We start from the raw sequence: 17,736 nt of genomic DNA, 5'->3' as shown, positions 1-17,736 counted from the left end.
ATTTTTCAGCCTTATTTGTGTCACTAAAAACTAATTCACTTGTCAAATTCAGTATCTGACATTTATGCACATATTGTTCGTAGTACAAGGTTGACAGAATTATGTTATATTTCTGAGGGGAATATATTATATCATTAATGGCTATTATGCAGGGTACTTTATGTTGTCCAAACTGTGTTTGAATGGATTTATTTAAGAAACGCCAATTCACTTTTTGGATTTCACTAGCTCTATTAAATAGTCTAAGAAAATAATTAACAGACGTGGAGGCATCATGCACTCTGAATACAAACTGTACTACAAAGCTGTAGTAATCAAAATAGTATCGTGCTGGCACAAAAACAGACACATAGATTAAAGAAACAGAATAGACAAACCAGAAATAAACCCACACTTATATGGTCAATTAATCTATGACAGAGGGAGCAAAAATATACAGTGGGGGTAAAGACAAACTCTTCAGTAAGTGATGTTGGCAAAACTGGACAGCTATGTGCAAAAGAACGAAACTTAAGCCACTGTCTTACACCATACATAAAAAATAAAGTCAAGTGGATTAAAGTCTAAATGTAGGATCTGAAACCATAAAACTCCTAAATGAAAGCATAGGCAGTATGCTCTTTGACATAGGTCTCAATAATATTTTTTTGGATCTGTCTCCTTAAGCAAGAGCAACAAAAGCAAAAGTAAACAAGTGGGACTACATCAAACTGAAAATCTTTTACATACTGAAGGTAACTATCAACTGAATGAAAAGGCCCCTTACTGAATGGGAGAAGACATTTTCAAATGACAAGTTCAATAAGGGGTTAATACACAAAATATGTTAAAAAAAACTCATACATCTCAATATCAAAAAACCCAAACAATTTAATTTAAAAATGAGCAGAGGACATGAATAGATATTTTTTCAAAGAAGACATACAAATAGCTAATAGGCACATGAAAAGATGTTCAACTTCTCTAGTCATCAGGGAAATGCAATCGAAACCAAAATGAAATAATTACTTCACACCTTTCAGAGTGGCTATTGTCAAGAAGACAAGTAATAAAAAGTGTTGGCACGCATGTGGAGAAAAGGGAACCCTGGTACAATGTTGATAGGAATGTACATTGGTATGGATGCTGTGGAAAACAAAAAATTTAAAAATGGAACTGCCATATGGCTCAGCAATTTCACTTCTGGGTATTTAACTGAAAACAACAAAAGCACTAACTTAAAAAGATATATGCATACCAGTGTTCATTGTAACATCATTTATAATAGCCAAGATATGGAAACAACCTAATTGTCTGTGAAAAGATGAATGGATAAAGAATATGTGGTATATATACACAATGGAATATTACTTAACCATAAAAAGAACAAAATCTTGCCATTTGTGACAAAATGGATGGACCTAGAGGGTATTATGCTAAGTGAAATAAGACAGAGAAAGACCAATACTGTATGATATCACTTAATAATTTTTATTTTTGGCCACTCTGTGTGGCTTGCGGGATCTCAGTTCCCCAAGCAGGGATTGAACCCCGGCCATAGCAGTGAAAGTGCTGAGTCCTAACCACTGGACCGCCAGGGAATTCCCCTGTGTGAATCTAAAAAACAAAACAAACATAATAAAATAGAAACAGACTCATAGATACAGAGAACTAACTGGTGATTGCCAGAGGGGAGGTGGGTAAAGGGATTGGCAAAATAAGTGAAGAAGATTAAGAGGTACAAACTTCCAGCTATGAAATAACAAAGTTATGGAGATATAATGTACAACATAGGGAATATTGTCAATAATATTGTAATAACTTTATATGGTGACAGATGTTAACTATCCTTATCCTGGTGATCATTTTGGTGTAAAATGATCAAAGGTAAAAAAAGGTATAAAAATATCAAATCACTATGTTGTACACCTGAAACTATTTAACATTGTAAGTTAATTATACTTCAATAAAAAAAATTGTGATATTCTGCAACTCATAATTTCTTATCATTTAAGTATTCTGTACTCTGTATTCTTCAAAGGAACATAGCAACCTATTGTTAGCCAATTCTTTTTTATGTCCGTCTGCCAGTTTTACTGTCATAAAATCAATTAAACATTACAGATAAGTTACACATGTGCAGAGGTAGAAGAAGATGAGAAAATATATTGAAAAAGGCAGATAAAAGAGTCATGCAAGGTCATTCAAGAAATGAAAAAATTTCATTTTAAAAGTATTTTCAAAAATCATTATAAATTCTTGGTCTGTCTCTTCTGTTACATAGTGTTGTTTGGGAATGTTTTAAAGAAATATCAAAGATTTAGATATAAGATTCAGTACTTTGGGGATTATTGCACATTTTAATGATGCTTAGATCATGTACTTAAAAGGGCAAAAGAGTAAAATATGAATATTTTCCTTGTATATAAATTATATCTTTAATGAAAATATTTCTGCCTTTTTCAGGATTCTTACTGTTAGGAATATTTTATTTATCTGGCAATGTAACTTGTTCTCTGTTATTCAGTGAAACTCTTTTCTGGTTCTTTCTCCTGCTTCTAAGACTGCTTTTTCTCTACCTGTTCAATAGCTTTTCTTCTTCCATCCTGTAAAATTTGACATTCTTCTGGCTCTAAGTTTTATCTTATCCCACACTCTTGGTCAGGCTACTCATCTGGCTTTATTGGGGTAAAGCTGAGTTGCTTCACACTTATTCATTAGATTGTGAAGAAAGCATTGTAAATCATCACTAGCACTATCCTGGTTAACATCAGTAGCATCAGTACCACCCTCATCAACATCTTTGCCTGTATTGCCTGCTTACTGTATGGCAGGCATTGCTGAGCACTTCACATATATTAGCATCTTAAAGCACAGTCATTCTTTAAGGTTGTTAATGTTTTAGGCTCTGAGAGTTTAAATCTTGTTTGAGGTCATACTACTATTATGTAGAGTTAAACTGAAATAAGTCTAATTTCCTTTCTTATGCTTTTAGTTGCTCTGCTTTTCTGTCTCCCAATTCATGCACATTATTTTAATTCAAGGTTATAGAAAAGTGTTGTTAATAAAGAGTGTACAATTTAACTCAGTAAATTTGAAAATAAAAGTTTTATGTGACAAAATGAACTTATGAAGTAATTGTATAATGTGTGCTTTATTTCACACCTAGGCTAATTTATGATTTATTTTCCAATAGCTGTTTATGAAGCCATGACAGCTTTTGAAATGAGTAGAAATGATAATTGTTAAATGAAATTTATCTTTGGTGAGAAACTGTTTCACTAGCAAGACATTATAAAATTGGTTATTACTTAGGTGAGACTAGTAAATCAATTTCTAATATCCTAAATCAGTTTCTGTTCTAAGTTTCCTAATAAAGGATATAAATTGATGTAAGCCCAGTATGAATAAATGCGTACATGCTTAGTTTGGACAATTTCAATTTCAGGAGATATCACAAAAGTTAGTTTCTATAGCATTATTCAACAGAGACTCATCTCCATTAAGTATTGCTGAGAAAAATAGCAGCAGAAAGTAATGCCAAGACGTGTAATCTATAGTCACACTCTTCTTTCTGGCTTGTTTACTGGTGTAATGTTTTGTTAATTTACTGAAATCACCCTGAAGTTATTGTAGCCAATAATGTTTTTTTTTTTTTAATTTTTTTGGCTGTGTTGGGTCTTCGTTGCTGCGTGCGGTCTTTCTCTAGTTGCAGCGAGTGGGGGCTACTCTTTGTTGCGGTGTGCAGGCTTCTCATTGCAGTGACTTCTCGTTGTGCAGCGTGGGCCCTAGGTGCGCGGGCTTCAGTAGTTGTGGCACGTGGACTCAGTAGTTGTGGTTCGCGGGCTCCAGGGCACAGGCTCAGTAGTTGTGACACACGGACTTAGTTGCTCTGCGGCATGTGGGATCTTCCCGGACCAGGGCTCGAACCCGTGTCCTCTGCATTGGCAGGCAGATTCTTTTTTTTTTCTTCTTCTTTTTTTTTTATTGGAGTATAATTGCTTTACAATGGTGTGTTAGTTTCTCCTTTATAACAAAGTGAATCAGTTATACATATACATATGTTCCCATATCTCTTCCCTCTTGTGTCTCCCTCCCTCCTACCCTCCCTATCCCACCCCTCTAGGTGGTCACAAAACACCGAGCTGATCTCCCAGCAGGCAGATTCTTAACCACTGCACCAGGGATGGTAGCCAATAATCTTAAGGAATTTTTGTTTTCATGCCTCTATTCTTTTTTTTTTAAGAGGAAGCTTAAAAACTCATAAAACTTTTTTATTTGAGAAATTATTATATTTCAATATTATTTTAAACTTTAGTTCTGTCATTCTAAACTTTTTAAAAGAATAATTATGCCTGAGAACATGGAGATTAATATTTGACTTATAAAGATAACTTCCAATTCTGTGATCTCATGAATCTATGTGTTTTTACTTTCCTTCTCTAGATATTTCCATACCCATAGTTCTCAGTGACTTCAGATATGCACTACTTGGAGTTATGTGAAAAACAGTGGTAGATTAAATATTTTTATTAGTAGGAAAAAACACTAGTCAAGATATTTGATTAAATATGTCACTCAACAGAATTTCAATTTTGTATCATTATTTAGATTTGCTTAAATTTGAAATTTGTAAGTGCTTAATTTTTAGGCTTCTGAATTGTATGTTTGCATTTTTAACATCAAAGTTTTTGTGTGTTGGAAAAGCAATGTGTAACTTTAATTATCATTTTAATGTGTAAGAAAGTACTAAATTTTAAATCCAATGTGTTCCACAAGTTCTTTGGTAATTTTGGAATTGTGCTTTACCATAGAAACTGTTATGAAATGAAGTTTCTCAGGTCAACTCAGAAAAAAAAATTTAAACAATAATGTGTTTTGGAAGTAGCACGATATTATCATTTTATCTATAACTAATGCCCCCTTTAACCTTATTTTTATCAAATTTTCTGAGTTTCAACATTAATCCTGGAATCTTAACTTTCTGTAAAAACTTTACAGGCTTCATAGTATGGGAAGATGGGAGCAAGACATACATATTGATATTTGTGAGAAACTGTCATTCTTGAGAAGACTCCTCTCCCTATATCATTTTTTTTTACACTGTGTTCATGAGAACCCTAAAATTATTCAGGAGTCCCTCAGCCTTGCTTTCCAGCAGAATAGCTTTGTTTTATTTGTTTTGTATGTTGGGATTTGCCTAAGAATTCATCCATTTAATTATTAGCCTAGTTATGAAGAGCTCAAGCTCTCAAAGAAGACTATAAATTTATTTATCTGCTTTACCATGATTGATTTTGGAACCTTGGGTTAGTTACTTCACCTCTCTGTACTTTGGTTTCCTCATCTGTAAAATGGAGATAATAGTGCTTACTTCATAGGGTCTTTGCAAGAATTAAATGAGACAATATATGTATATTTTCTAGAATAGCACTTAGTGTCCAAGTGCGTGATACTTTGCATATAAGTGGTTAAGTCTCTGTTCAAACTGGCAACTGTCTGATGCCAAAGCTGGACTCTTATCGCTATTAGATCATAGTGTTGAACTAAACCAAGGAAATGAAAAGAATGAAGTGGATTGAGGGATTGGGGCTAGAAGAAAAGATTTAGTACCTCTCCTTCAAAGGGCAGCTCATAAGCTCAGATACTGATTCTTGTTTGTGAAAGAGCATAGAAAAAAGGGTGCTTCAGAAAGGAGGGTTTTTATGTGTGTCTTCCACTGGTAAGGAATTCAGAATGTTAGTAAAAAGAGGTTTATTTTAGCTTGTTCTAGACTAGGGTTGTTTCAGAAAGCCTGCAAAATAGATTGATTTTCCTAGAAACCTTTAAGGAAGCTGATCAACTGATTAGAATGTCTTGTGACTCTTAATAATTAAGTGAGGAGCACAACAGTTTTATGTAATAATGAAACTTGTCTTAAAAGAGCCTGAGAACAGATAACACGTAATCACCATCAAATTATAAAAATACAGCATTTGTTGGGGGGATGTGTGAAGATGATTAAAATTTTAATTTTGAGGTCTTTTTTAGTTTATTTTTCTTGACAAAAGAATTAACTATATTATAGTAAGTTATTTTGAAGACATATGTTATGCAAACATAAGCCATGGCATGTTAATCCTTTGGATATTTTTTTGAGTCCTAAAGGTCATTACTAAACCACTGAACATGCTATGACTTCCACACTTTTAATGACACAAATCACAAAAATAGCTAAAGGTCTATCTAGGAAGGAGACATTTGAAAAAACCCTTTTAAAAGGCATCTGAATGGTGATCATAGCTGTCAAACTGTTATCTGGTATTCTTATATATTAAATATATATTTAATATTTAATGGAAGAAAAGAAAAGAAGGCATTAACCACAAAAGAATTTTAAGGAATTCAAATTTTAGCCAATCCAGAAAATCAGTGGAAAAGATCTGAAGCTCAGTCTAGAAGTAAAATTTGGATGAGTTGGCTGTTTCTAAAATAGGAGTTATATTATAGGCTTACAACCTATACCAGTAGAATTCTAAACCAACCAATGATACTCCTGTTCCTAAAGAAGTCACATTGAGAGCACTCAGACAACTTCTACCCATGGAGAACCAACTTCCAAGAAGATCAAAATTATTGAAGCATTCTTTGCATCAGCATGGCTTCCAAAAATTGGAAATGAAGGTTGTATATAATAATTATACATAATATATTAATAATGATATATAATTAATGTAGCATTAAAATTACATATACATTATATGATCTTGGGATTGATCACTAAAAAATAGGTTTTAATACCATCAGGTCCAGCTATCTGATTTTTATCCAGTGAGCAGGAACTGAGAAACTAAATGACTGAAATTAAGTGATTAATTATTGTCAACTGATATAGTAATATTGGTCTTTCAATAGTTCCTCTTTCTACATACCATACTTTCATCATATGTTAATTTTTTTCATTTCTTATAATAGTTAATTTTGCCTTGGATTTTCTTGAACATTTATTCATGAAGATGAGGCAGTTTCTGAAAAATTATTATGATGCTTGTGACTTCTCAAGAAGATGGATCAACAGGGTTTCTTTTTAGTCTTGCTCATTTACTCACTGAATTAAGTGTGTGATATAGCCCATAAGCATAAAAGGAGGTGCCGTGAGATCACATTAGCATGCTTTAATAACATGTATCCTAATAATATGACAGATCTTAATTATATATACTCTTTTAATATATCCAGTTACTAGATAACTCCCAGAGAGATGATTTGTGAAGGATATTCTGAAGTCTTTTAACAAATGATATATTTCAAATTCTGTTTTCATACAGCCATGTGAGCCACAGTAAGAAATAATACACCCTCCCAAAATAACAAATTTCTTTTAAAAATCAAATTAATTCCAATAAACAAAATCCACTGTGAATTTTGCATGTTTTCCAAAGGTTTGTTTTAATCAGATGCTTGTTATAAATTCCTCCAGTGATGACTTGGAATTAAGTATTGAAAGTAGTATTTGTCTGTACTCTGTTCTACTAGTTGACCTGATGAAATATCAAAGCTTTTAGTAATTACAATTAATCAACATCATGAATTATTCTTACAGTTATTTAAACATAGGCTTTCTTTTATCATTATACATGTTTCTCAACCATTTTCTTCCATCTCTTTCTCTCCCTGCATCTATTTTTCATCTTGTCCATTGGTAGAAATGCAGAGTAATTTTAATATGATACCTAAAATATAATTGTCAAATATGCTTTAAAGAATATATTCCAAAATCATATATAGGGCAATACATTCTATAGTGAATCTTTTATGGTGCCCACTTTGCTTCCCTCTCTCTCTCCCTCCCCCTTCCCCCCTCATCTCTTTTTGAGGAAGGAAAGGAAACAAGTTGTAGAGGATAATTTTTTGAACAAAAAGCGATCAGAGTGGAAAAACCATATTTCCCATCACATATCCTTAAATGTGATTTTGATCAGAGTGTGGGCTTTATGAGTGTAAGATTACTTGAGTTTCATTTAATTAAAGTAGCAATCAAAGAGCCAAAATGCTGACATTCAGTTTTCTATTGCCTTTCTCATGTCTGACTCTATCTCAGCTAAAATATTATCTCGATGGAGAAAAGTATCTGTAGTATGCTACTTTTATCTAAAAAGAGGATATATATGTGTGTGTGTGTGTGTGTGTATGTGTATGTGTGTGTATCCCTGTGTGTTTATATAGATTTACACCCACACAGACATATGCTTATCAGTTTAAGAAATAATGGAAGAATAAACCAGAAAATAAAAAATCCCAATTGTCAATTCTCCAAAGTGATTAAACCATTTTCACTCCCACTTCAATGTATGAGAGTTTCATTTGCTCTATCCTCATTTGGTGGTGTTAGTCTTTTCGATTTTAACTGTTCTAATGAGTGTGAAATGTTATCTCCTTGTGATTTTATTTTATTTTATTTTATTTTTTTTTTTTTATTTTATTTTATTTTTTTATTTATGGCTGTGTTGGGTCTTCATTTCCGTGCGAGGGCTTTCTCTAGTTGCGGCAAGTGGGGGCCACTCCTCATCGCGGTGCGCGGGCCTCTCACTATCGCGGCCTCTCTTGTTGCGGAGCACAGGCTCCAGACGCGCAGGCTCAGTAATTGTGGCTCACGGTATTTTATTTTTATTTATTTATTTTTGGCTGTGTTGGGTCTTCGTTGCTGCACATGGGCTTTCGCTAGTTGCGGTGACCGGGGGCTACTCTTCATTGCAGTGCGAGGGCTTCTCATTGCGGTGGCTTCTCTTGTTGCAGAGCATGGGCTCTAGGTGCACGGGCTTCAGTAGCTGTGGCTCATGGGCTCTAGAGTGCAGGCTCAGTAGTTGTGGCGCACGGGCTTAGTTGCTCCGCGGCTGTGGGATCTTCCCGGACCAGGGCTCGAACCCATGTTCCCTGCATTGGCAGGTAGGTTCTCAACCACTGTGCCACCAGGGAAGCCCCTCATTGTGATTTTAATTTACATTAAATCATGTTGAGCCCTTTTACATGTACCTATTTGCTACTTGTATATCTCCTTTTGTGAAGTGTCTATTCACTCTTTTGCCCACTGGGAGGAGGTTATTAGTCTTTTTATTTTTGATTTGTAGGAATTTGTATATATTTTGAATACGTTTTCTTTGTCAGATGTGTAACTATCCTCTTGCTTCTATTTAACAAAACAATAATAAAAGGATATTATGTATAGAAGATATTGATACATTTAATATTTATAAACTGGCAATTTTGGAAGGAAATTAGAGCAATTAGTATTTAAAATACAGACCTTAGGGACTTCCCTGGTGGCGCAGTGGTTGAGAGTCCACCTGCCGATGCAGGGGACCACGGGTTCATGCCCTGGTCTGGGAGGATCCCACATGCCGCGGAGCGGCTGGGCCCGTGAGCCATGGCCGCTGATCCTGTGCATCCAGAGCCTGTGCTCCGCAGCGGGAGAGGCCACAACAGTGAGAGGCCCGTGCACCGCAAAAAATAAATAAATAAAATAAAATAAAATAAAATAAAATACAGACCTTATAGCTTTAAACTTAAAAGAAAAATTACATTCTATTCTGTTTTTGATTTCAGGTGCAATTAAAAACCAGCATTTCTAGTCAGTATGTAATTCGGGCGCAACCAACTAATAGGTGCCTTTCTACACTGGAGTGTGCAGCTGTTGCTCTTTCTATCTTGGAGAAAAATAATTACATACAAGAGGTATGTCTTTGGAAAGTTATATAGTTTTTGAAAGTAGGAGTTTGGTTAGATTTTTGTCTAGAAAATTTAAAAATGCATAACTTGTTAAATTTGTAACTTAAGTGACAAGTAGACTATATCTGTGATAGAAATTTGTGCACTTTTATAACCTTCCTTTCCCCTCTGGTGTTTTTCTGTTAGTTTAACGTTCCAGATTGCATTATTTAAATATTCATTCTAAGCTGTGCAAACAGCATTTGTAATATGCTAAATCGTTTTTAAGTAGCATAAATTAAATATAGTTTTTTTGGCTAGATATGTCTTTCAGTAGTCTGTATTTCTGTTTTAGTATTTTGTGTTCTCTTGTACTAGACTTTTTTCTTTTTGTTTAAAAGAACATTTTACAGCAAGATTTTTTCCATTGGTGCTTTTATTCGAGGAGATATACCAACTTCCTGTTTATCTTATTAACCTTGCTTAGGGTATAAAAAGATATAATTATTTTTGAGAAAAAAGCCTACAGAATATGAAAAGTTATAACCTGCAATCAACATTTTATTTAATTTCTATGAAAGCCTGATAATTTCATATATAATTCATAATCATTAGTAAATAATAATGTTTCAGTGAGCTCACCAACATCTCAACCTTTTAGAACATGTAAAAAAACTTTACACTTACAACAAAAGAAAAAAATAGCAAACTAAATGGAGTTTTATAACTCCCTCCTCTAACACACACACACACACACACACGCGCACACACACACACAGGCACACGCACAAAGTATGCTCTTTCCTCCCTTCTTTCTGTCTCTCTCATTATACATCATGGTTTCTATTATAAAAGTGTGCCTTAGCCATGAGGGAAATTCCAATAATAGATAAAAGCTTAGGTCAGAGTAACTGGATAAGTGGATTAGTTACCAAGAAAAAGAACAAAAGACCTCCAGAGCAAGGGGAGTTAAAGAATGCCAGAAGAAGCATTGAATTGCCCTTTTCCTCTCCCCTACCCTAAGCCATGGTATGTGTCAGAGTTGGAGACTTTCTTCTTTTGAAAGAAGTAGGCTTTCATGAGTAGGCTATTTTTGTGTGTATCTGTGTGACTAGACTTAGTTTGGGGTCCAGGCAATTTCTCTTTCTCTCTTTTGAGGGAAAAAATGTGTGAGGGATCCTAAATCCTTCCTCCAAATGACCAGGGAGTGTTCTCAGACTTTTTTTCTCCCCTCTGACTTTATCACCTACTCCCATGTACCTTCCATCAATATAACACTTAATATACCCCTATACTTGTGTCTCTGTTTTGTTTATTAACCATCATCTGTGTATGTTCTTCAGCAGAAAACAACATTATTTTTAGGTGTCTTAAAGGAAAGATGGAACCCAGGGCTGTTGTTTAAGCTTGCTTTCTGTACAGTCTCTGTATTTTCCTTTTTGTTGATGTAAAATCCTAGGATCAGCCAACATCAGATGTAGGCCTCATTAAAAGTTTAAATCTTGAGGGAAAAGTATAATGGTCTTTGGCTATAAATTTAAAATTTCTTTCCTCTTCTTCTTTTGGTTTATAAAAATAATCTTCTATGGATTTATATTTATTATTCCCACAATTGGAATTGGATCTTTACTGCTTTCCTAAACAGAAGCTTTAATGTTGGTAACGGTGGTGTTTTAGTAGTAGTAGTTATAGTATAATAGGGCTAGGGTTTGGCATAAGGTTTGTACTACTCCTACTACTACAAATGCTGCTACTGCTCCCCCCTTTCCAGTTTTATAAGATATATTATTCTGGTATTAATTAATGTACTGTCACAGCAGGAAACCTATCTTATGTTTTTAGTATAATATCTAACAACAGGCAAAGTTTAAGAGACAGAAGGGTATCAGGATCTATCATCTCTTCAGCTTTTGGAGCTTTTATTTTTTTCTATGGATCAAGTTGAACATAAAATCCCAAAGCAAAAGTGGGGTCCTAGAGTTCTCATTCTTTTTGCTTTGGTCACCAGGAGTGGTTATACTACAGTGACCAGGAGTAGAAGAAGGATGTTTGGTAATCAGACATGTGATTTGGGAGGTGCTGATAAGATGGTTGCAGGAACATGAGCAGAAAAAAAGCATATGAAACATCCCAAGTTGCTTATTACATCTGGCAAACAATTAGCTTTCTTACTGGGGGAACACCAAGTCCAGCTTGTTTTAAATCTAGCTACAATAAAAAAATTAGTACATTCTTCTGAACATCTGCTCTGAAATAGATGTTTTCTTTCCTTCCTGGGGAGGAAAGCTATAACATGCCTTTTCCCCCCAATAACCTTTTATTAGGGGCATCCTAATAAAACCTTAAGATGATGGGGAGAATAGTAATTTTTCAGCTGGCTTCATTCTGTAGATGTAGGGCTCCTCAAAATAAAGAACTTGGCATAGAGTGGCCTTCTTAGTCTGTTGATTCATTCTCTTCCTTTATTCTTGAGCAGTTTTCAGTCACTTGGAAATAGCATGATATGAGTTTTGAAGCAAGTTTGAGTTAAAACTTTATCACTTATCATCAGCAGTTTTTGCCAGAAGACAATTCATGTAATCTCTTTGTGTTTGTTTTCTTATCTGCAATATACAAAAAATAGTTACCTCATAATATTGTTGTGAGAATCGAATGGGATAATGCATGTTAATTGCCTGACACCGGGCTCTCAAGAAGAGTTCATCTTTTTGCCTTTCCTCACCTCTGATTCTTGTCTATAGATTGACAGAAAAATTGAACTGAAAGTTGGTGATTTTCATTTTGCCATTATAATATGTACCAGGGTTACTCATACCTTGGAAGCCTTATGAACTTTTATAACTAGACGTGGCAAAGCTTTGTGCTGTAACCTAAATGTCTTAGCTCTACTCATCACCAGTAGTTGTTAATAACGGTCTTTTGAAACTGTCACGTTGCATCTATAGACAGAGGATTTACAGAACACTGATTTTCCCCCAAATAAACTTTTAGAAACTAATTTTGTAAGTAGAGGATTTTCTTTGTTCTTCTGAACCAGTAAACTTCTCATATAGCTTCACATTGCCCCAGATATAATGTTATGAATGTAGAGAGAAACATTATCATTTATTTTCAATCAAGTTATATGCTAAGCACTTTAAATGTATCATGTAAGCGCACCATAATAATAACTTTATAAGGTGGACATAATATTCCTCACTTTACAGATGAAGAAAGCGAGGCAAAGAGAGGTTATTTAACTTATCTGGGAACACATAGCTAGTTAGTGGTTGCATCAGTCACTTAAAACCCCAAAATCAGAATGGCATAACACACTGTCTGTACAGTGGGATTGCCAGGGGAACTGCTGCTAATTATAGTCACTTAGGGATACAGGCTGATGGATGCACCATCTAGACCCATCACTCTACTTTTATGAAGGAAGGAATAAAGAGAGGTGGGGAATCATACACCACTTTTAAATCATCTGCCCAGAGGTGACACACATTTGTGCTCACATTTCATTAAGTCAAGTCATATGGCCATGCCTAACTTCAGAGGGGGCTAGAAAATGCAGTCTGATCATGTATCATGAAAGAGGACTGATGTATTTGTGAACAGCCCTAGTGACTACCCCAGATCTATCTCCAAAATTCATTGTCTTAATTACTCAGAAAATTGATAGAATCTTATCTTCAGGAAGTAAAAGTTGGAGGCCTTTAATCATAGGAGTATTAATACTCTTCTGTCTATGAAGAATTTAATAAATGTCATAAAATAGCAATTGTCTCAGTCTGTATATGGTCCAAGGTATGTTTCCTAGGTATGATGTTTCAGGATTCAATCACTTCCTTATGTTGACTCTGTAAAGTAATATATAGTCATTTCTATATTTCTTCTCTTGTTTGAAGAATTGAAGATACGGAAAGAAATTATGAGAACATACCTAAGAGACTCTACAATAATGTCAGGCAGAGCTTTTCCAAGATGTTTGTCTTTTTCTTACTGGTGTGTCTCAGTTAGGAGTTATATTTAGTTGCATGTAACAGAGCCCTTACTGCAGTGGTTGAGCCATATATGAGTTTATTTTTCTCCTGTAATAAGAAATGCTGAAGTTAGTGGTCTAGGGCTGGGGATGCAGCTGAAGAGGACATCAGAGACCCAGATTTCTTCTGTCTTTCTGTCCATCACTGTATGTATTTGGCTTTAATCTTCATGTTTATTGTCCTGTAGTCACATAGTGGTCATCCCACATGTAGCAATCATGTTCCAGGCAAGAAGAAAAGGCAAAAGCCTATGCCTGCTAGGTCTGTCCCAACCCAAGGCCTTCCACTTACATCTTGTTGGATAAACTGTCATTAGTCAATGTAATATTACTAGCTGGACACATTGCCACCTTGAATAAAATTTTAGATATTTTTTAATAAGGAAGAAAAGAATGGATATGGAGAAGCAACTACCAGTGACTGCCACATATTTGTAAGAGTTCATTGTAAGTTAAAGCTGTTAAGCCCTTTGCTGCCACTTTTGTTGTATATGTGGGGGAATATATTTTCACATAGACACTGTGAAATTTTTGTAGTTAAATCTATCTTTGTTTCTTTTATTTTCTTTTTAAACAATCTGCACCATCAAGTTTGTTATTTAAAAGTGTTAGATCAGGGATCTCAGGCCCAGGGAAAGACTCTGACTCAAATATGTTTAAAACACTGGCTTAATGTTTTGTTTTGTTTTTTTCCTGATTTTTGAATTTGAATAACTTTAAGAAGGACATATGCACAGTTGTTTGACAACCTCCACCATTCTCTGTTACCTTATAGGTCCACCTAGGTCACATGTTTATGTTATATGTCTGGCCCTATAGGTATTTACGTTTAGACAGGTATATATACAGTTACAGTTATTTCAAATGCACCCACACCTGGTTATCTAACTTGTATGTGGGCCATGGAGTAGTGTGAGAGAATTAGTAAACTTACCCATTGCTGCCATCATCCATTTGTTAGCAAGTAGCGGGAAGCTTGTGTTAGTCTGTGATTGAAAATGAATTAACTAATTTGTACCTAAATGTCTCTTTTATTCTGCTGTTACAGATGAGTTATTATAATGGCAACAATTTTTGTAGTGTTTGAATATATTAAAGTATAAAACTAAATTTGGACTTTATCACCTGTATGGAAAATTAGTATTTGTGTCTTACTGGAATTCCTTAGTGGTATGTAAGGTATGAATTTAAATAAATTATTTATTTAGAAGTTATCCTATATTTGAGTGCCTATTGCTTTTCATAGTTAAAAGCTAATAATAAAATAATAATCCCTGTTTCTAAAGAAAAAATTTAGATAGAATATCATGATTTGTCACACTTTTTTTTAGTATCTTTTTTTTTTTTTATCTTAACAGACTTTGCTTCGCCCTCTTCAAGCTTTGTGCTCTTTCCAGCTTCAGCATGGTGCTCAAATTCGCCTCAGCAAGGAACACCTTCTGAAAAATGGATTATATCCTAAGCCGATGCCAAAGAACAAACGCAAACTCAGGAAAATGGAACTATTAATGAACAGCATTAAAATTTAGTACAGTTGTTCTTATGGTGCTAGTTTTGGTGTCTTCAGCTGACAATAACGAGTTAACTTTTTATACATTTTAAGTGTGTGGGTTTTTGTCTAAAGAATGAGAGTTACATACTAAACTTACCCAGAAGAAGAAAGTAATCCAAATAGCCAAAAAACAAACAAACAAAATTCATTGATTCAGTGAAAAGCAAGATTTCGTACTGTATTTGTTTTTAAAATGTGCCTCTAATACATTTTTTCAAGTCAGTAATTTGAAATGTGATTAGTTGTTGAGCTGGGTTAGAAATACTTATTAATAAAAGGGAATGGAAGGAAATTGATGTGCCTGACTGGTTCAGTATTGTTTCTATTAGTGTTTGTAGATAATTAGGTGTAGACCTATAATAGAGGATACGTACCTCAAGTTGCCATCTTGCACATGAACTTATAGTTTGAAATAAGTAACAAAAGAAAATAATAATCAAATAATTTAGGTTGAATTTATTTATTTCATAAATAAGTATTCTTTAGGGACTAAACTTGAATTCAGCCAATGTGATTTAAGTGTGCGATTAATTGCCCATATTTTTAAAGTTAAAGTTTAATTAGAAAAAGTATATTCACTGTCTAACATTATTTTCAGGTGTACAACATAATGATTTGGTATTTGTATACATTGCAAAATGATCACTACAATAAGTCTAGTTAAAATCTGTCATCTTACATAATTAGAACAAATTTTTTTCTTGTGATGAGAAGTTTTAAGATTTACTCCCTTAGCAACTTTAAAATATACAATACAGTATTACTAACTATATTCACCATGCTGTATATTACATTCCCATGACTTACTTGTTTAAAAACGGCCCTTTTGACCCTCTTCACCCATTTCACTCCCACCCTCACCTCCACCCCTGCCTCTGGTAAACACCAGTCTGTTTTCTTTATCTTAGAGCTTGTCTGTCTATAAGCTTTTTTTTTTTTTTCCGGATTCCACATTTAAGTGATACCATTTCTTTGTCCGACCTACTTCACTTAGCATAATGCCCTAAAGGTCTATCCATTTTGTTGCAAATGGCAAGATTTCATTATTTTTTATGGATGAATAATACTCCTTTATATATATATATATATATATATATATATATATATATATATATGTGCATGTGCGTGCATGTGTGTATCACATTTTCTTTATCCATTCATCCATTGATGGGATGCTTAGGTTGTTTCCATATCTTGGCTGTTGTAAATAATGCTGTAATGAACATGGTGGTGCAGATATCTTTTCGAGTTAGTGTTTTCTTTGGATAACTACCCAGAAATGGAGTCACTGGATCATATGGTAATTCTGTTTTCAATTTTTGAGGAACCTCCATGCTGCCTTCCATAGTGGCTGCATCAATTTATATTCCCACCAGCAGTGCACAAGGGTTCCCTTTTCTCCACGTCCTTGCCAGCATTTGTTATTTACTGTCTTTTTGATGACAGCCATTCTGACAGGTGTGAGGTGGTGACTCATTTTGGTTTTGATTTGCATTTCCCTGATGATTAGTGATGCTGAGCATCTTCTCATGTACCTGTTGGCCATCTATATGTCTTCTTTGGAAAAATGTCTATTCAAATCCTCTGCCCATTTTTAAATTGGATTGTTTGGTTTTTTGAAATTTAATTGTAATAGTTCTTCATATATTTTGGATAGTAACCCCTTATTAGATATATGATTTGCAAATATTTTCTCTCATTAAGTAGGATGCTTTTTCATTTTGTTGATGGTTTCCTTTGCTGTGCAGAAGTTCTTCAGTTTGATGCACTCCCACTTGTTTATTTTTGCTTTTATTGCCTGTCTTTGCTTCTGGTGTCAGATTCAAAAAAGCATTGCCAAGACCTATGTCATAGAGCTTACTGCTTATGTTTTCTTCTGGGAGTTTTGCAGTTTTAGGTCTTACATTTTAGTCCTTAAATCCGTTTTGAGTTGATCTTTGTGTATGGTGTAAGATAGTGGTCCAGTTTCCTTCTTTTGCATGTGGCTACATGTGGCTGTTCAGTTTTCCCAACATCATTTATTGAAGAGACTGTCCTTTCTCCATTGTATATTTTTGCCTCCTTTGAGGTAGATTAGTTGACCATATAAGTGTGAGTTTGTTTCTTGGCTGTCTGTTTGTTTCATTGATCTATGTGTCTGTTTTTGTGCTAGTACCATACTGTTTGATTACTGTAGCTTTGTAATATAGTTTAAAATCAGGAAGCATTGATACCTCCAGCTTTGTTCTTCTTTCTCAAGATTGCTTTGGCTATTCATGGTCTTTTTTGGTTTCATACACATTTTAGGATTATTTGTTCTATTTCTGTGAAAATTGCTATTGGAATTTTGATAGATATAGCATTGAATCTGTAGATTGCCTTTGATAGAGCCCTAATTTTTAAAGAGGTGCATGTAATTTTGAAATAGCACACATTTTCATTTGTATGCAATCTGGATAAGTTTAGATTTCTCAGTATTCATTGAACAAGTTTATTGACTGTGATAAACTACTTATAT

The 17,736-nt window shown here is 34.3% G+C and overlaps 1 protein-coding gene across 1 annotated transcript in view; it reads left to right on the top strand.

Annotated features, from left to right (window-relative positions):
- The window catches only part of DTWD2 (DTW domain containing 2), a 102,479-nt gene extending 86,711 nt beyond the window's left edge, over window positions 1-15,768 (top strand). The window contains exons 5-6 of the mRNA XM_081232343.1: window positions 9,562-9,690; window positions 15,046-15,768. Of these exons, the coding sequence (XP_081088469.1) occupies window positions 9,562-9,690; window positions 15,046-15,216 (300 nt within the window). The 3' untranslated portion in view covers window positions 15,217-15,768. The remainder of the gene's footprint in view (window positions 1-9,561; window positions 9,691-15,045) is intronic.
- The last annotated feature ends 1,968 nt before the right edge of the window (window positions 15,769-17,736 follow it).

The sequence above is a fragment of the Mesoplodon bidens genome (genome assembly GCF_964165515.1).
Source record: "Mesoplodon bidens genome assembly, chromosome: 4".
NCBI lineage: Eukaryota > Metazoa > Chordata > Mammalia > Artiodactyla > Ziphiidae > Mesoplodon > Mesoplodon bidens.
Note: the sequence above shows the minus strand (reverse complement) of the source record. Positions and strands in the feature narration are given on the sequence as shown.